The sequence below is a fragment of the Muscardinus avellanarius genome (assembly GCF_963383645.1).
Source record: "Muscardinus avellanarius genome assembly, chromosome: 18".
Taxonomy (NCBI): Eukaryota; Metazoa; Chordata; class Mammalia; order Rodentia; family Gliridae; genus Muscardinus; species Muscardinus avellanarius.
In genome coordinates, this window is record NC_137804.1 from 50071181 (window position 1) to 50091849 (window position 20669).

General features: G+C 47.5%; 1 protein-coding gene across 1 annotated transcript in view; it reads right to left on the reverse strand.

Moving 5' to 3' along the window:
- The window catches only part of ADAMTS9 (ADAM metallopeptidase with thrombospondin type 1 motif 9), a gene marked incomplete at both ends in the record, with an annotated part of 208495 nt that overhangs the window by 28231 nt on the left and 159595 nt on the right, over nucleotides 1-20669 (reverse strand). Inside the window, 3 exons of the mRNA XM_080715587.1 lie at nucleotides 10891-10951; nucleotides 11022-11105; nucleotides 18181-18285. Of these exons, the coding sequence (XP_080571713.1) occupies nucleotides 10891-10951; nucleotides 11022-11105; nucleotides 18181-18285 (250 nt within the window). The remainder of the gene's footprint in view (nucleotides 1-10890; nucleotides 10952-11021; nucleotides 11106-18180; nucleotides 18286-20669) is intronic.

The window sequence follows — 20669 nt, forward strand, 5'->3', positions numbered from 1 at the left end:
CAGCAGAAAGGACCAAGAAGACTTCTCGTATGCCTGGGACGGTCCTGTGGGGCAGTCCTGTGCCCTCCCCAGGCCGGCTGCTCTCTCTGCACCTCCATGCTCAAGGGGGCAGTCTAGGCTTACATCAGGGCTGAGCAAAGATCCAGCCCACACTAATACCTGTGCAGCACGTGCTTTCCTCCTAATGAAGTTCACCTGCACCTTTACTCATGGTCTTGGAAATTCTTTTCAAACCCTCATCCCTGATGCAACATGCAAGAGGCCCAAGATCCTAGGAAAATTCCGATCTAAGGGTTTGGGGGCAGTCTGAGAGCTCCGACTCCTTCTACTCTCTGGTCCTCAAGGTACCCACACTGCCGCCCCCTCCGGGAATCCCTCTGTACTGAAAGCAGGTTCCTTTGCTTCTACTACTCTATTTCGGCTTTTGTACTTGTTTTTTCCAATCTTCTGGTAAGCTATACAGCCCTACTTTTCATACCACCCCAGGACACTCACATCCTTCCCAAGGAATGAATGAATGAGTGAATTAATGAACACATGCATGAACAACCTGCACTTTGGGAGAGCATGCTTCTGTGCTCTGTAGAGTTAACAGCCCAGGCTCGGGAGTCAGAAGGCCCAGGACTGAATCCCATTACATGGCTGGTGGTATGTGATTTTAACCCATATTTAAGAAATATGATGCCAGGTGTGGTGGCGCATGCCTGTAATTCCAGCCAATGGGGGATGACACAGTGGGGTACTGGTCAGGAGAACAAAAAGGAGCTGAACTGCCTGTGGCGTGCTTGGCCTGATTTATGGTGCACAGAAGTAAAGTGCCTTGCTAAGTTCCTTCTGAGTTCATGAGTATTTATTTAATACTCTCCCATCTGTTTCAAACACTAGGATGTAGGTGTAGAGGAAAGTGGGGTGTCCAGTCCAGCACACCTCTCATTCCCGTCTCTCACAAAGGCTGTTTTGTGGCACCAGCCCTCTGTGGTCTCTAGCTGACATGGAGCACTTCCAGTCAACGTGAGTGCACAACTGACTTGAGTTTTTTGGGTAGCAGGGAGGGTTAGAATGCATTTTCATTACCCAGGGGCCCTTTCATTCGGAGGAAAAGTGGAGTCGTAAGTGATTTCACACACAGAGAGCGGAGGAAATAGAAATTGCTGCTGAAAACCAGCCTAGCAAATGGACCAAAAACCAGATCCTAGCAATGGATTGGGGTGGGCAAGGAGCGCAACTGGTGGGGAGCCAACACTGGCTTCCTGATGTGAAAACCGTTTTGAAATATGTGGGCTAGTAATTAAAGCCATTAGTTCTGCTTGGGCTTCAAGGGAGCCCAAAATATAAAGAATGTATTTTGTAAGCTCTACAAGAAGCTTGTGATAGGTCGAGTCCTTCCCCCTCCCCTCATGGGTCTCTGCAGCTTAAACAGGGGACAGAACCCCAGAACCCAGAAGCGGAGATGGGGCAGACTCTAAATGCAAGAGGACCAGTTGTCATGGGGCAGACTCCAAATGTCGTGAGAGGACCGGCATTCTCTCACCTTGCTAGCCTCACCCCAAGACCCCGGCTACATAAATACCCCCAATTCTTCTCTACGGTGCAACTCTGCTGACCGATACCCCCTCCCAATATCGGTCTGCAGACCTTGACTGAGAGTGACACAATTTAATAAAAGGGGCCTAATATCACACTCCTTTGCTGCATTTTGCCTTCTTTTCGACCCCCGACTCAATTTCAAAATTACATCTGGTGTTGAACCCTGGAGGGTATATTTTAATTTTTTCTATTTTTATTTTACCTCTCCCTGAGCCCTTCTGACTCCCTGTTGGCTCCACCGGGGCTCTGAATGGAGCCCTCCTCTTTACTCCCTAGAACCTGGGCTCTCCAACCCTTCATTGGACCTATCGTTCTCAGACAGGGTGAGTTTCCTTCCCTTCTTCTGGTCAGCAGGTCCTTGCCTCCGGCTTCTCTGTTTGTCCAAATACACAGCTGTGTCAGAGTTCCCCCAGGACAACCAGGTTGATCTCTGGCCTTGAGAAGGGAGTGGAGACGTCCCTCCCATCCTCTTGGCCCTGTTCCTGGACGCTGATCAGGATAACGAGGATGCCTGTCTCCTGTTCTTCATTCCTGCCTGCAGACTAGACATGGGAAGCCAACATTCCAAAGTAGACCCCCGGTCCCCGCTGGCTGGCCTCCTCGCTAATCTCTGGACCCGGGGGCTATCGGAGGATTTGTGCCATGAGCTTCTTTGTTTCTATTGTAACACTGCATGGCCTCAGTACAAATTGGATAATGGGTCTCGGTGGCCTGAAAACTGAACTCTGGATTTTAATATCCTGACCGCTCTCAGCGACTTTTTTAAGTGGTCTGGTAAATGGGTGGAAGTTCTTGATGTCCAGGCCTTCTTTTTCTTGCACTCCCATCCCTCTGTTTGTGCCCACTGGTCCAATGCCCAAGTCCTACTGGCTAGGGACATTCTGACCCCTCTCTCCCATCAGCCAACATTTTGTAATTCGGCTGGGTCACAACCACCATCTTGGGACTTTGCCAAGTTACAACACCCTACCCTAAGACGGCCTCTCATCCCAACCTGCTCCTTTCCCCCTGCTGTTCACCCTTAAGGGAGCAACCCTTACCCTCCCTGGATTCCCCCATAAGCCACCATACCTGCTCCAAGGAGCCCCCTTCTCTTTAGGCCCCGCTCTGCAAGGTGGCCGGTGCAGAGGGCGTGATTTGCATCCATGTCCCTTTCTCCCTCCTGGACCTTGCTCAAATTGATAGAAAACTGGGTTCTTTTCCACCAATTCATCTGGTTTTATTAAGGAATTCCAATATATTATTCAAGCGTACAATCTCACATGGCAGGCTTTTCATGTTATTTTAACCTCTGCCTTAACTCCTGATGAATGGGATCTATCTTTTGTTTGTTTGTTTTGGTGGTGCTGGGGTTCCTGGAAACCCTTCTACCTCTGGGCTACACTTCATTTGGAAACAGGGTCTCTTAGGCCAGCACGGCTGGCTTCGAACCTCCGCGATCCTCCTGTTTCTGCCTCCTAATCGCGGGGATTACAAGCGTGCGCCACCGCGCCCAGCTGAACAGGATCTATTTTAAAGGCTGCTGAGAGCGAGCCAACCAAGCCCATTTGACTAACCCTGCCCTTTCTACTGGAGCAGACACAGTACCTTCTGAACATCCCCACTGGAGTTACTAGCCAGCCCCAAAAGGTGGGTGCGAGGGATTAAAAATGAGAGACCATATGATTTTATGCCTCCTGGACAGCAGGCGGGCTGCTTCCCATAAGGCAGGTAACTACGATAAACTTAAGGAAATCACCCGAGGCCCAGATGAAAACCCAGTATTTTTCTTCACTGGCTTCAGGAGGCTTTCGCCTTCTATGTTGGCTTAGATCCATCTACTGAGGTGGGATAGGTGGCGTTGGCAACTCATTTCTTTGGCTCCTGATAATTCAGAAAAAAAAATTAAAAAGGCAGAGGACAACCCTCAGACCCCTATTCGAGATTTGGTGAGCATGGCATTTAAAGTCTCCAAGAGGAACAGGCTGAAGTGGAGCATACAATCTGGCTCTGCCAAAAGGCAGATTTGCAAGCCCAGGTTTTGATAGCAGCCCTGCAGCAGTGGTGGTGGCTCAGCCCTCTGGGTGACAAGTGCCACCTCAGGGGGGAGGACAGCAATCACAACTGCCTCCGGGAGCCTGCTTCAAGTGCAGCAAGGAAAGACGCTGGCTAAGCACTACCCTCAGCCACACCCACCAGCCAGAGTGCCCAGCATGCAGCCAGGATGGCCACTGGAAAAGTGATTGCTCTCTGAAAAGTGGTGAGCCCCAGTTGCCTCAACACAGAGGGACCCCCTCTCCCCCTTCCAGACCAGGCTCCATCGCTGGCCCTATTCAGCCTGGCCGAAGACTGATGACTCCCAGACTCGTCAATCCCAATCACCCTTGCCAAGCCCAGGGTAAATCTCAAGATAGCGGGTAAGGCTGGGCGCGGTGGCGCACGCTTGTCATCCCCGCGCTCGGGAGGCAGAGACAGGAGGATCACGCAGGTTCGAAGCCAGCTGCGCGCGCTGGCTTAGGAGACCCTGTTTCCAAATAAAAATGTAAAAAATAGGTCTGGGAGTGTAGCCTGGAGGTAGAAGGGCTTCCAGGAACCCCAGTACCACCACCACCAAAAAAAAAAAAAAAAAAAAAAAAAAAAAGAATGGGATTCTTAAAAACCACCTAACAAAACACTCCCTGGAGCTTCCTCCTAGATTAAATGGAGACATGGCAAGGCCGGGCCACTGCCTTTGAGAATGGCCGAGGAACCAAGCAGAAGAAGCCAAAGTCCTCTGCTGAGATCCGAGTAGAGTCACCCACCAGGCCCAGGGTGCCTGCCTCCCTCTCCACAGGAGAGAGAAATTAATGTCTGCCTCCCCTGGGGTTGGGGTGGGGATCTCCTACAGCCTCTGTATGGACTGAACTGTGCCCCTCCCCATCCATATATTGCAGCCCTAATCTTCAAAATTAATATTCATAGAAGATTGAAGCCCTAATCCCCAAGGTGACAGTATTTGGAGACAGTGTTATAATGAGATGATGCAGGTAAAGGGAGGCTTAATTCAATAGGATCAGGGTCCTTACACGAAGAGGAAGTGGCATTTGCATGCGCAGACACAGAGAGAGAGAGAGACAGAGACAGAGAGAGAGAAAGAGGGGAAAGGCCAACAGGGCAGAGTCAGAAGAGGCCTGGCCGGGCGTGGTGGGCACGCTTGTCATCCCAGCATTTGGGAGGCTGAGACCGGAGGATCACGGTTTGCGGACAGCCTCAGCTACTTAGTGAGGCCCTCCGCAACTCAGTGAGACCCTGTTTCAAAATAAAGAATAAAAATTGGGCAGGGGGTGTAGCTCGGAGGTTGAATGCCCCTGGGTTCCATCCCCAGACCCACAAAAAAAAAAAAAAAAAAAAAAAAGAAGAGGCCTGGCTACAGCCAGGAAGACAGCCCTCACCAGACACCATCCCATGTGTCTAGAAATTAGCGGTTATGCGACAGGCATCATCTGGACGAGCAGATGAGCAGGCCACCTTTTGTGGTCTCTCCGCCCCCTTTCTGACAGCAGAGCCCTCCTCTTCTGGGAACCAGTACCTTCCTGCTGATGTAGCCCGTCACGTGACTCAACGCGAGCCAGGCAGCCCCGCCCCCACACTCTGATTGGTTCAGAGGTAGCCACGTGACCACCAAGAGCCAGCACTGTCGCTTACTGGCTGTGTGAGCTGGAACCTATGGGCGGGGCTCTGTCTCTTGGCCTATAAATTGACTATTACCTACTCTGTCTGCAGGCCATGGGCAAGAGAAGAGACGCTGGAGGAGAAGGGCCCGCTGTTTGGAGGACGCCCAGGTACAGTCAGTCACCATGAGGCTTGCTTGGATAGCTCTCACGTCATGACTGCGTTAGTCCGGAGGTAGAAACTGTTCTCTACACTGAGCAATCAAGCCCCCAACCCCCCACTTAACCCTCCTGGTGCGTGGGCCCATTTATTTACCAACACGCAGGCAGGGGAGCCACCTCACATAATTTGGGTGATAAAAACAGTGACCATGTTGGCGTGGTGGCCACGCTTGTCATCCCCACGCTTGGGAGGCGGAGACAGGAGGATCGCGCAGGTTAGAAGCCAGTCTCGCTGGCTTAAGAGAGAGACCCTGTTTCCAAATAAAAAATATAAAAATAGGTCCGGGAGTGTAGCCCGGTAAAAGGGCTCCCAGGAACCCCAGTACCACCAAAAACAACAACAAAAAAAACACAACAACAACAACAAAAAAAAAACCAGTGATCTTGTGGACAGTCCCATCCTTCTCTGTCTCTAGAATTACAACTGTAAAGGAGGAAATTAAGCTTTCTCTCTTCTTAATCTGGCAATTAAAAGAATTTGTTTTTGGCACTGGGAATTGAACTCAGGGTCATTCTATGTCCAATTTACATCTCTAACTCTATTTATTATTTGTAGTACTGGGGATTTAACCCAAAGGCATTTGATCTCTGAGCTACACCCCCAGCCCTATTCTTTCTTTCTTTTTCTTTCTTTCTTTCTTTCTTTCTTTCTTTCTTTCTTTCCTTCCTTCCTTCCTTCCTTCCTTTCTTTCTTTCTTTCTTTCTTTCTTTCTCTTTCTTTCTCCCTTCCTTCCTTCCTTTCTTTGTTTCTTTTTTTTTGGTACTGGGGATGAACTCAGGAGCCTTCTATCTCTGGGCCACACTCCCAGACCTATTTTATATTTTACTTGGAAACAGGGTCTCACTAAGTTGTCGAGAGCTTCACTAAGTAGCTGAGGCTGGCTTCGAACCTGCGCGACCCTCCTGTCTCAGCCTCCTAAGTACTAGGATTACAAGCGTGCGCCACCACGCCTGGCATATTATTTATTTTTACTCTGAAGCAGGGTGTTACTAAGTTGATAAGGCTGGCCTTGAACCTGCAATCCTTCTGTCTCCGTTTCCCATTGAGATTACAGGCATGTACCACCATGCCTGTTTTCAATCTGGCAATTTTAGTTATTTCTGTATATATTTTTTTATTTTTCTGGGAGTGTAGCCCGGAGGTAGAAGGGCTTCCAGGAACCCCAGTACCACCAAAAAAAAAATAATAATAATAATAAATAAATAAATAAGTAAGTAAGTAAATAAATAAATAAAACCTAGAGACATTCTTATTCCAACCTGAATCCAGAGTTCAGAAAGCACAGAAAACGTAATTAGTGTGGATGTGGTCAAGGTATTTATTCATAATATATTTTCACAATGTATTAATAATGGAGAACAATACTTATTCATACACTGAATACACCTTTGCCTGGTGCACTCTGGCGTTTGCTTGGGGTTGGAGAATACTGCCAGGTTTTTTCCTAATCTCTTTGGTTTTGAGGAGTGGGGGGAGTCTGTGAAACCAAGTATCTCCCAGAGGCCATTGGGGATAGACTCTCTTCAGCTGGAGCCAAGGACAGAGAGACAATGGCTACAACATTTCCATTTTGGAAAGAAAGAACTTGCGGATTCATGGAAGATCAGAAAGACACTGGCATCTTGCAGTCTACAGTTCCCTTTTCTTGTCTTTTTTTAGTTTGAAACAGGGCGTCACTAAGTTGCACAGAACCTCACTAAGTAGCTGAGGCTGGCCGCGAACCTGCGATCCACCTGTCTCAGCCTCCCGCGTACAGGGTTGACAAGCGTGCGCGGTTCTTCCACGGTTCTTTTTTTTTTTTTTTTCACGTAACACAGATAACGACAGGTGACTTGCACAGTATTAGGCTCTTCTGCCCAGGTTGTCACATAGATGCGGCCCTGATGGTGCCCTGGAACTTCTCCAGGTGTGCCGAGGGGGTGCTACACGTCCTCCGCGTCGCCAAGAGCAAACCTGGATGTCGTTCCCCCCCCTGCACGACTGTGGAGAGACCCAAGCACCCCGGGCTGCCGCAAAGGACATCAACAACAAAGAAGCCGAGAACGTTGTCCAGCTTCCACCCACAGCACACGTGTCCCGACAGAAGGGCGAGTTGCTGGCTTTATTCCATCTGAGCGATCCCATCCACCGAAAACCGTCCCTCTGTGGCTCTTTAAGTGTTTCTGTTTTTGCGTCTGAAAGTTCACTTACACCCAGACACTATTAGCACCAAGGCGGCAGATTTATTTTCCCAGAGATCACATGAAACGGAATACTTAATATATAATTGATAGTTGGTACAATCTGTGATAGCAGTAACTAACTTATTAGCTGATGATAATGACTGGTTAATGATACTTTTCTAGAAATGTCGAAAAAAAACCCAACAAAAAAACGCCCTTATACGATCCTCGTAGCACCTTGACGATGGCTAGGTTGTTTAAAAACATGAATGACGCTTTTAAAAAAAGTAAAACACGTACAGATAAAAAGTAAACAATGGTGTACCGTGACTATAAAGGATCACTTTTGTCATAACGCTATATATAATGTACAGTACATAAAATGCAGTGATCTGATATTATATCACAATAAATAATTTCTTTTTTTTTTGTGGCACTGAGAGTCGAACCCAGGGGCATTCTACCACTGAGTTACACCCCCAGTCCTATTTTATTTTTTATTTTGAAACAAGGTCTCACTAGGTCGCTGAGGGCCTCGCTAAAGTTGCTGAGGCTGGCTGCAAACCTACGATCCTCCTGTCTCAGCCTCCCGAGTACTGGGATGACAGGCATGTGCCGCCATGCCCGGCTCCACAATAAATAATTTCCAACATAAATATTATAACTTTACATCATTTGGTTATTCTACAGGGCCCAGAAGTGTTTTCAGAGTTTTTTTTTTTTTTTTTTTTTAGATTTCACAATTGTATACATATAACGAGATAGCCTTGGAGATAGGTTCCCCCAAATCTAAACAGGAAATCATTGATGTTTCATATGCACCTGTACACAAAGCTCGAAGGTGACATTGCACACGATTTTTAATAATTTTGTGCACAGAACAACTTTGGTTTCATGATATGAAAAATTTACCGCTTGTGGTAACTTGTTGGCACTCAAAACATTTCAGATTTTTGACCATTGCAGATTCCAGATTTTTGGATCAGGGGTGCTCAACCTGTATATATATATAAAATATATAATATATATGTGCATATGTACATATCTATACACACGCATTCACTCACACACGCACACGAGTTCTCACACATGCGCACACCCGGACTCAAGGTGGAGGTATCGCTGTAATTCATCAGTCCACCGTGGCTTCTGTCGCAGAGCACCTGGATTACAAAATAAAATAAAAACCCAGCAATGCCATAGAGTAGGTAAGCCATGTATTTTTACATACGTAATTTTAAAACAACACTATTATTTTTTCCATATTTAAAAAGTGATATATATATATACTTTGATGTATGTTATGGGTTTTATTTTGTTGTGGGTTTTTTTTTGGTGGTACTGGGGTTCCTGGAAGCCCTCCCACCTCCAGGCTACACTCCCAAACCTATTCTTTATTTTTGGAAACAGGGTCTCTCAAGCCAGAGCGGCTGGCCTCAAACCTGCGTGATCCTCCTGTCTCTGCCTCCCAAGCGCAGGGATTACAAGCGTGCGCCACCACGCCCAGCGATATATGTTATGTTAATGTGTATATCATAAATATGATATATGTCATTTATGATATATGTCATTTATGATATGTCATAGGTTTATATACACAAATAATACATATATTATATATATATATATATATATATATATATAATTTTTTTTTGCAGGTCTGAGGATGGAACCCAGGGGCATTCGACCTCTGAGCTACACCCCCTGCCCTATTTTTTTATTCTTTATTTTGAAACAGGGTCTCACTAAGTTGAGAGGGCCTCACTAAGTAGCTGAGGCTGTCCGCGAACCTAGATCCTCCAGTCTCAGCCTCCCAAATGCTGGGATTACAAGCATGCACCACCGCGCCCAGCTTACTTGTATTCTTTTTAATTTTTTCTTGCAGTACTAGGGATGGAACCCAGGGGCATTTTACTTCCAAGTGACACCCCCAGCCTTATTTTTTATTCTTTATTTTTGAAACAGGGTCTCACTGAGTTGCAAAGGGCCTCACTGAGTAGCTGAGGCTGGCCGTGAACCAGGCTCTTCCTGTCTCAGCCTCCCAGAGTATTTTTTGCAGGATGGAGGCTGGTGGTATTTCCTTGGACTATAAAGGCTATAAAGACAGTGTTACTCTAGAGCTGTCTGAGACTCAAGGATGAGCCGCCTAAGAATGACGTTATTAAGAGGCAGATATGCTGATTCTACCGGAGCTGAGCCTCCATCCAGCCATACCTGCAGCGGGAACACCACTTGGGCATGCTGGTTATATAATATATTTCCTTTGGCCGGGCGTGGGGGAGCACGCTTGTAAACCCAGCATTCGGGAGGCTGAGACAGGAGGATCCGGGTTCACAGACAGCCTCAGCGACTTAGCGAGGCCCTTTGCAACTCAGTGAAAGCCTGTTTCAAAATATAAGAATAAAAAAAATAGGGCTGGGGGTATAGCTCAGAGGTAGAATGCCCTGGGTTCCAGCCCTAGTACCACCGAAAAAAAGAAAGAAAAAAGAAAAAGAAAAAAACCAACAGCGATTAGTTCCGTCCCTCGTCCAGCAGAGGGCGCACGCTCCAGCATAATGCAGTCCAGCCGGGACTCACAGGCTTTAAGCAGGCATCTCCTGTGGGTATTGTTACATGCAGGTTCTGATTTTATGGGCACGGGGACTGGGGCTGCATTTTTAGCAAGCTCCCAGGTGATGCTGATGTTGTTGGTCACCGGGGCGTGCTGTGCAGTAATGGAGAACCCCGGCTTTGCTGTAGGGTGTCCCTGGATTCTCCCAGGAGAACTCAGGATGACCTTTAGGAAGGTCTTTGAGGGCGCTGGCTTCCACTTCTGCAAAGGACTGGGTTCCACTTTTTCAAAACCACTGGGTTCCATCCCCAGTATCGGGAAAAAAAAAAAAATCCTAGACCAGCCTCAACAAGTGAGCCAAGACTCTCAGTAACTTAATGAGACCCTGTTTCAAAATAAAATATAAAGCTGGGTGTGGTGGCACATGCTTGTAATCGGGAGTTAGCCCAGAGGTAGAAGGGCTTCCAGGAACCCCAGTACCACCAAAATAAATAAATAAATAAATACATAAATAAAAAATAAAAAATAGGGCAGGGGGTGTAGCTCGGAGGTCGAATGCCCCTGGGTTCTATCCCCACACCCGAAAAAAAAAAATCAATAAAAATACATATCCCTAGATCTAGCAGAGACCAAATGAGGCGGGAAGGCCATTCAGCATTCTAAGTCGGCAACGCAGGGAAATGCGATGCTCAAGGCCCAGGGACCACAAGTTCCAGAGTGGAAGCCAGACAGCCTCACCTGTAACACAGGTGAGCGGGGAGAGAAAGGCCAGCTTCAAGATGTTCACCAGTAACCCCGTCTGGGAGAGAGAAGAGAGAGCAAGGGACTGCTGGACAGATGGACAGACAGAACACTCACCTTAGCTATACCACTCGCACCTCCAGGCCGGTACCAGAGGATGGAGTGCATTTCCCACAGTAACCACCGCACTTCCCGAGGACTCGGGTACCATCCTGCAGAGAGATGTATCGTCTGAGAACACCTGCTCGGCTAATGCGCCCAGGGTTGCGACATGCTTCAGGGGAATTGTTCTGGCCCTTGGGGCCAGTGGGCCTTCGGGGGTGACACGAATCCCAGCGATCTAACACAGAGGTTGGCAGAGCGCGCCCTCTGGGCCAAAGCCAGCCCACGGCTTGTGTCTGCGTGGCTGGCATGCCGACAATGGTTGCCATATTTTTCAACAGTTGATCGAATGAAAACCAAGACGAGAATGTCTTGACCCGTGATGATTACGTGAACTTCCAGTTTCGGTGTCGACTAATAAAGTTTTGTTGTTACACGGCCACGCATTTGTTTACCTAAAATCTACCTCTGCTTTCATTCTGTAATAACAGAATTTAGAAGCTGCAATAGGTCTATGGCTTTATCCCGATGTTCAAAGTATTACAGATTGCACTGACACTAAATTTCAGATTTTTTTTGGGGGGGAGGGGTACTTAGTTAATTCAGGGACATCATACTTGTGAGCTACAACCCCCACAGCCATATTTTTATTTTGAAACGGGGTCTAAGTTGCCCAAAGTCTTGCTAAATTCTTGAAATTGGCCTCGAACCTGGAATCCTCCTGTTTCTGCCTCCCAAGTACTGGGATTACAGGCATCTGCCACCACACCCAGCTGAAATTGACAGTGTTTTGAGTTCCATTTGTGCTTTGAGAGCTTAACATCTTATTTATTTATTATCAGTATATACTATTAAGACGAATAAAAGAAAGAGCTTCAATGCTATTTTTCTGAGTGGCTTTGGGGTGTCGCTTGGTGGCAGAACAATTCCCCAGCATGTAAGAGGAACTGGGTTTAACCCATAGGAACAAACAGCCCTGTGCCTGACAACGGATAGTGGTTGAAACTGTGCGGCATGAGCCGGGCGTGGTGGCCACGCTTGTCATCCCCGCGCTTGGGAGGCGGAGACAGGAGGATCGCGCGGGTTCGAAGCCAGCCGCGCGCGCTGGCTTAGGAGACCCTGTTTCCAAATAAAAATATAAAACAGGTCTGGGAGTGTAGCCCGGAGGTAGAAGGGCTTCCAGGAACCCCAGTACCACAAAAAATAAAAATAAAGAAATAAAAGTAGTTCTGTCAATGACAAACATCATTCGCTATTTTGGACTTGACCATCAGTTTTGTGAATTTTCTCTGAGCACTAGAAGCGGAATACCTTGACTTGTCCTACTACACAATTGCTGAGCAGAGATAAAGTTTTATTTTGATTTCTCAGCTCAGGGCCAAGGTTAAAAGTTTTCTGGGTGAGAAGTGCTCCCAGTCTCTGCACCACCCAACATTCTCCTGGCTCAAAGGCCACAAACCTGAGAAACTTTCCCAATCTAGGAAATTCTTTGAATATCTGCCTTCTGCTAGAATGACCTTCATGATGACCAGGCCGGCATCTTTTTGAAATCTGAGCATATCCAGAACCCAGAACAGTGTAGGGCTTTTCGTGATACTACACATATGTTTGCTAATAAATGAAAACGGCCAGAGTGAAATCCACTACCACTTGGTTCTGGTTTTCTTTGGTTGGGGGGAGTTGTTGCTAGTTCTAGAACTAATTTGTGCCAAGACCAATTGGACTTGATGCCAGGCCAACTGGTCCTCTAGCCAGAAACTTTCTTACTGGGCATCGGTGTAGGGCTGGTAGGCTTTAGGATGTCAATAAGATAAAAATGTCTACTCTACTGTCCCAGCTCCGCTTTCCCTAATCTCTCCTCACGAGCAGAGGAGATAATCTGATTAGACTGCCTGGGCTGGCAACGTTTCCTTAAACAAACTTCCTTAAGCCTTGGTTTTCTGGGACATCTAAGAAATGGAGATCATAACTGTCTCCCTCACGTGACTGCTATAAGTGAGATAATGTGCTTGAAGTGCTTAGCAAAGTACCAAAGTACCTGGCCCAATGTATGTGCTCAGTGTCGGCTACTGTTACCATGAAGGCATTTGTATGTATGGGTTTCCATCACAGCTTGCTTTCCTGAAGATGAGCAAAAGTCTGGGTAATTATAAAATTAAAAAGAAAAACAAGAAAAGTAAGCCAGATGTGGTGGCACCCACCTATAATCCTAGTGCTTGGGAGGCTGAGACAGGAACATTGCAGGTTCGAGGACAGCCTCGGCAACTTAGCGAGGCCCTGTTTAAAATAAAAAATAAAAAGGGCTGGGTTTTTAGCTTGGAGATAGAATACTCCTGGGTTCAAAACCCCAGTACCCAAAAGAAAAAGAAATGTAACGTAAAAAGTTCTGGTTTGCCAGGCGTGGAGGCGCACGCTTGTAATCCCAGCATTCGGGAGGCTGAGATCAGAGAATCGTGGTTCGCGGACAGTCTCAGCTACTTAATGAGGTCCTCTGCAACTCAGTGAGACCGGGTTTCAAAAAAAAGAATAAAAAATAGGGCAGGGGGGTATAGCTCAGAGGTCGAATGCCCCTGGGTTCCACCTCCAGCCCCCCCCCCCAAAAAAAAACAGTCCATTGAGAAACTAATGCATGGACACATGATTTTAGGAACAAACAATTTGCAGGTTTTAAACTGTGCGCCGTCCTGGTAGTATGACGGAATCTCTTGCCATCGTACTCTGTGCCACCTAGGACACGAATCATCCCTTTGTCCTAAGTATCTATGCTGTATATGCCATCCTCCCATCAGCCACCCAGTAGTCATTTCAGTTGCCAGATCAACTATAACAGTCATTTCAGTTACCAGGTCAACTATCACAGCACCATAATGCTGTGTTCAGATGACCCTTCTTTAGTAGCCCAGCACAAGATCACCATGGCAATATGACTCATCTTATCACCTGTATCATCTCACGTCGGCACAGAAGGGGTGAGTGAGGACAGCACATAAGATGTGTGGAGGGAGAGACCTCCGTCACACAGCTTTTATCATAGTATATCTTATAGTTATTCTATTACATTATTAGCAGCTGTTAATCTCTTACTGATCCTTAATTATAAATTAAACTCCATCATAGAAATAAATGTATAAATAAAAACCTAGTCTACATAGGATGTGGTATTATCTGAGATTTCAGGCATCCACTGGGGTCTCTGATGTCCTGGAGGAAAAGGGGGACTACGGTATCTGAATGATAACCATGCTTATTCTTGTTAAGTAAAAGTAGGAGAAAGAGCTCTAACATCTCCCTTGCGTACAAGGGAGAGAACCGTGAACTTGATACTGAGACCTCTTTCCACCAGTTTTGCCCCCAGTAGCAAGATACTATCTCTGTCTTCCAGTGGTGCTAGAGATCCAGTTCTACCCTGAAAGGCTATAGCTGGATTTTAGTCTTATGTTTTCTTTTTGGTACTGGGGATTGAACCCAGGAACACTCTACCTCCAAGCTACAGCTCAACCCTTAAACAAAAATTTTAGGGTTTAATTCGCTCAGAGTCTCACCAAGTTGCTCAGGCTGGTCTTGAATCAGCAATCTTCCCGTTCCAGCCTCCCTAGAGCTGGGATAACAGGCATGCGCCATCAATCCCAGCTGCTGTAAGTTTTTCATGAAGAAAACATTTTATGGCCAAGCCAATTTGGAAAAGTGAGGTTTTCTTGTTTCTTTATTCTCTCGGTTACAGAAAAGCAAAGGAAGTACTTATCTGGGGGATGAATCAAAGCAGGGCTGCTTGGAAAAGGGGTACTGTAACTGGCACGCAGAGGAACTGTGCCTCCACCCCGGGGCAAGATGGCAGCAAGTTCTGAGTAGGCACAGGATATTGTGCAATTCCCACGGCATGTCCCAGGAACACTGGTCACTGGGACAATTAAAAGGTGTGACTTTGAAAAAAGGGCTTTGCGGTTGGTTTAATTTAGGTCAGTGTTTCTGAAAACATGGCTACAGACCAGAAGCATCTACATCCCCTGGAAACAGTTGGAAACGGACCTTTCTGGCCCCTCCTGGAGAGACCAGCATGTCCGGGGGCTGGGGATATAGCTGAGTGGTAGAGACTCGCCCAGTTGGCCTGTCTCCAGCTCGGAGGAGGCGGGGACTGACCCGGTTTGAATTAGCCTGCAGCTGATCCGCTGTACACACACACACACACACACTCTCTCTCTCCCTCTCCCTCTCTCTCTCTCTCTCTCTCTCTCTCTCTCTCTCTCTCTCTCTCTCTCTCTCTCTCTCTCTCTCTCTCTCTCTCCCCAGTTTGCTGCTCTAGGGGAATGCTGGTTTAAATAAAGTCACGTGGGCTTCTGGCCTGCACAGTGCATCCGGCCTGGAACAACTGAATTCTGACTGTAACTTAGGGAAGAAAACACCTCGCATTTTTTCCGATGCATTAGGCCTGTTTTTTAGAGCAGCCCTGGGGGCGCTGCTCCGGCCCCCACACGGGCCCACACACTGGGAGCTGGAGCCAACGCCCACCTCCCGATGTTCCTGAGGTGTGCTCGACGGGCTCTGGAGATTAATTCTGAGCTTAGACTCTTTGAACTGTCATAGGACAGCAAGATTAAAAAAAAAAATACAAAAATGTTGACAGTTGTCAACCCAGTTCTGTCCAGCTTGGGGAACAGCCCATGCAATTACCATTCTCTCTCCAGAAGGTGGCGCTCACGGTCTTTGTTCTTTTTAGTTTCTGGTGAAAATGGCCTTAATTGACACTAGCTCATAGACTTGCATCTCAAACTCGGGGTGGTACAGTTTACATAAATGGTCTCTTGCACCCACGTTGCGGACAGCTGATTTTCTTTGCATTCTGGGTCACTGAAACAATGTCTATTTCAAAATATCATGTTGTACATGATAAAAAAAAATAGCCTGACTTTATTTTTCAGTAAAAATAATACCCCATCAGGTAGAGTTCCAGGATAGAAGGAGACTGACAGTGTAATTTCAGGGCACTTCTAAAGCACCGGTGTTGCCGGGCGTGGTGGCGCACGCTTGTCATCCCCGCGCTTGGGAGGCTGAGACAGGAGGATCGCACGGGTTCGAAGCCAGCCTCAGCTACTTAGTGAGGCTCTCAGCAACTTAGTGAGACCCTGTTTCCAAATAAAATATAAAATAGGTCCGGGGGTATAGCCCGGAGGTAGAAAGCCCCTGGGTTCCACCCCTAGTACCACCGAAAATAAATAAATAAATAAATAATAAATAAATAAATAAATAAATAAATAAAGCACCGGTGCTATCTCTGGTTCTTTCAGGGTGAAAGAAATATTTAAAGGTCAAATTATGAGTAATCAGTATGGCCACGTAGTTCATCAGATTTGAGGTCAGTGATAGGCTCTGATGGAGAAGAAGAGTGTGGCAGGGAACACACACAGGCACACACACATGCGCACACACGCACACACACACAAACACACAATTAACCCTGGCACTTAGAAAAACAGATCAGGAACCAGATTTCCCTTCCACCCCCTGGTAAAAATTGGGTATCTTCTTCCTTTGGGGGTGAAGGGTGGTTGGAGCTTGAACTGACTCTTTAGTGTGTGTGTGTGTGTGTGTGTGTGTGTGTGGTACTGGGGGTAGAACCCAGAGGCTTTCTACCTCTGGGCTATACCCCCAGACCTATTTTATACTTTATTTGGAAACAGGGTCTCACTAAGTTGCCGAGAGCCTCACTAAGTAGCTGAGGCTGGCTTCGAACCTGCGCGATCCTCCTGTCTCTGCCTCCCAAGCGCGGGGATGACAAGCGCGCGCCACCACGCCCGGCTGACATTTTTTGTTTTGAAATGGGGCCTTGCTAGGTTGCTGAGGTTTCACCCCATTGTTGAGGCCATCCTCCAACCTGGGTTCCTCCAGTTTCGGCCTCCTAAGTGCTGGATCACAGGAGTGCGCTGCCACTCCCCCTTGCTTCTTTATATCCTAATTTTGACTAGGTAGAAGTATTTTTGATAGGACTGTCACATTTAATGTATGAAAGTACTGGAAGCCCAGCTAACTCTGAATTTTAGATAACATATGGTTTTAAAAATATAAATATGTTGCTGGGCACAGTGACGCACCGCTCTAATCCAAGAGACTTGGAGGCTGAGACAAGAGGATGACCAGTTTGAGGCCAGCCCGGGCAATTTAGTAGTGTCATATCTTAAAAAAGTAGAGCCGGGAGCGGTGGCGCACACTTGTCATCCCAGCACTCGGGAGGCTGAGACCGGAGGATCGCGGTTCGCGGACAGCCTCAGCTACTTAGTGAGGCCCTCGGCAACTCAGCGAGACCTTGTTTCACAGTAAGGAATAAAAAATAGGGCTGGGCGTGCAGCTCAGAGATAGAGTGACCCTGGGTTCCATCACCAGTACTGCAAAAAAAAAAACCAAAACGACCCAGCTGGGTTCAATCCCCAGGACCAAAATAAATCAAAGGAGGGAAAGGAAGAAAAGAAGGGAGGAGGAAGGAAGGCAGGCAGGGAGGAAGAGGTGGCTTCCTAGTCCTAGATTCAGAAAAGCGAGTCTCTTTTGAGTGGCTGCAAAAAAAATCCCAGCGTGTGGTGAGGACGTCCCGATGGCTCAGGTTCAGGACCCCAGGACACGGTACCACTCACACAGAGGTTTCACCCTGGCTGGATTTAAGTTCTAGACTTTTTTTTTGGGGGGGGGGCGAGGTACTGGGGATGGAACCCAGCGGCATTCTACTTCTAAGCTGCACCCTGGCCTTTTTAATTTTTTAAATTAAAATAATTTTTTTTTTGCGGGTCTGGGGATGGAACCCAGGGGCATTCTACCTGCGAACTACACCCCCCTGCCCTATTTTTTATTCTTTATTTTGAAACAGGGTCTCACTGAGGTTCAAAGAGCCTCACTAAGTAGCTGAGGCTGTCCTCGAACTGTGATCCTCTCCGGTCTCAGCCTCCCGAATGCTGGGATGACGAGCGTGCGCCACCACGCCCGCCATTTATTTATTTATTTTTTTTACATTTTGAAACAGGGTCTCACTAGGTTGCTGAGGGTCTCATGACGTGGCGGGGGGCTGGTCTCGAACCTGCCACCCTCCTAAGTACTGCGGGTAACCCACCACGTTGGGTTTAGACTTTGCAAGATGGCCTGGGGACATGGAAAAGCAGGCTCCCCGCCCCCCAGTAGTTATTAAGAGAAAGGCAGGCAGCTTACCTGAGACTTCTTAATGTCGGAGACTGCATAGTTCCCCTGCGAGATCCACCTGGCGGACTCGGTCAAGGACAGGCCGGTTCCTGAAAGGTTGATGCTAAAGCGACCCTGGAAGAAATGGCCGACACAGAGGACTTCAGCCTCCTGACTCCCCGGGGCGCGGAAGCCACTTGGAGAGAAAGGGGCTGTTAATGAGTTATGAGGGTGATTCACTACGGCAGGCGTTTGGGGTTGCTTTCTCGGGACCAGGCGCTTGCTATCCCCGCATCATCTATTTCCCCCTCGCCAGAGCTCTGGGAAGAGGGCGGGGGTTGGATTCTCTTTACAGATGGGGAAACTGAGGCCCAGAGGAGGCGATTATCTCCTTCAGGATGCAGGCAGATCAATTTGCAACTTCCAGACTTCCAACCCTCGCTCTCAACCGCCTCCGCCTGGCCTCCCCAGCTCGGAAGCCCGACGTTGCACACAATTATCGGATTCTTTGAGGGACGAAATGCCACAGTGTAATTTTTCTAACAAGATCTGGCAGCCAAAGCTCCCCGGGCCTGCAGCTCCCGGGGCGCCCAGCTGAGCCCAGCGGGGCCGGACTTCAAAGACGGGCGCTGCCCGGCGCGGCCGGCAGAGGGCGCCAGAGGCCCAGCCAAGCCCTCCAAGGGCCTGCAGCCCGGGAGGTGCAGAGAGACCCCCTCTCCAGCTCTCTGTCGGTATCCCAGGCCCCCCAAAAGGCATCCGGGGTGGCTTCTTCCTGGACCTTCCTCCTGCAGGGGCAGCGGTTTGGTTTCAGAGTTGAAAGCACTGTACCTGCGCATGCTTGCAGGCTGGCCCTCTGCACCAGAGGCTCCTGGACTCAAAACAATCATACCCCTGCCTCCGCCAAAACAAAATCAAAACAAAAAAAAACCCAATCTCCTACAAGGCAGAGAGAGACAGAGACAGAGAGATCCGAACCTGAGTTTATAGCTCTTTTACCAACAATTCGATCCTGATTTTTTTATTTTTATTTTTATTTTATTTTATTGCAATACTGGGGAATGGAACCCAGGGGCATTCTACTTCCGACCTCTACCCTCGGCCCTATTTTTTTAATTCTTTATTTTGAAACGGGGTCTCACTGAGTTGCAGAGGGCATCACTAAGTAGCTGAGGCTGTCCAGGAATCACCATCCTCCTGTCTCGGCCTCCCAAATGCTGGGATGACAAGCGTGCATTATCACGCCCGGCAATCCTGATTTTATTTTATTTATTTAATTTTTTTTTAGCCTCTCAGAAACTCTGTTTGGTTATCCATACCATGGAAAGTTGAGTGTGGAGGCACAGGCAGTTTCGAAGCCAGCCGCGCTGGTTTAAGAGACCCCGTTTCCAAATTTTAAAAAGTATAAAATAAGTCTGGGAGTGTAGCCCGGAGGTAGAAGGGCTTCCAGGAACCCCAGTACCACCAATGAATAAATTAAATAAATAAATAAGTAAATAAATAAATAAATAAAACTATGAAAAAAAAGGGGGCGATAGGTCAGAGGGAGAAAAAAAAAATCCTGGGTTCAATGCCCAGTAGCAGAGGGAAACAAGCAAGCAATCAAACAAATAGGAACCAAAACCCGTGGCCATCCGGCCAGCTTTTTATAATTGCTTTGCAAGTGTTTTCTTTCCACAATATAACAGTATTTGAGGGGACCGGGGACCGCTATTGCTTTATGTATATGAATTAAGGTTCCTTTTTTTTTTTTTTTTTTTTTTTGGTGGTACTGGGGGTGGCACCCAGGAGCTTTCTACCTCCGGGCTATACTCCCAGATTTATTTTATATTTTATTTGGAAACAGGGTCTCACTAAGTTGCCGAGAGCCTCACTAAGTAGCTGAGGCTGGCTTCGAACCCGTGCAAACCTCCTGTCTCAGCCTCCCAAGCGCGGGGATCACAAGCGTGCGCCACCGCGCCCGGCTCCTATGAATTGTGGTTCCTAACATACACGCGGCACTTGATAGACTTTGGTGTGCGGTAAAGCGCTGAGGGTTGAACCCAGGGATGTAAAACTCTTATTATTATATTTTGAGGCAAAGTCTCCCTAAGTTGCCCAGGCTGGTTTTGAAATTGAGATCTCCTTGTGTCAGCCTCTCAAGTAGTGGCAAAGACTATGGATGTCTGTTAACGCATCTGGCCTTGGTAGACTATTAATAAATATGAAAATATTATAAATATTATAAATATGAAAGCCCCGCTTGTAACCCCAGCATTCGGGAGGCTGAGACAGGAGGATCCCGGTTCGGTTCGTGGACAGCCTCGGCTACTTAGTGAGGCCCTTCACAACTCAGTGAGACCCTGTTCCAAATATAAAAAAGACTTAAAAAAACAGGGCTGGGGGTTTAGCTTGGAGGCACAATACCCCTGGATTCCATCCCCGGTTCCATCAAAAAAGATAAACAAAACAAATGCCCCCGAGTTCAGTCCCTAGTACCAGCCAATAAATTCATAAATATTACATCCTAGGGGCTCGATGGG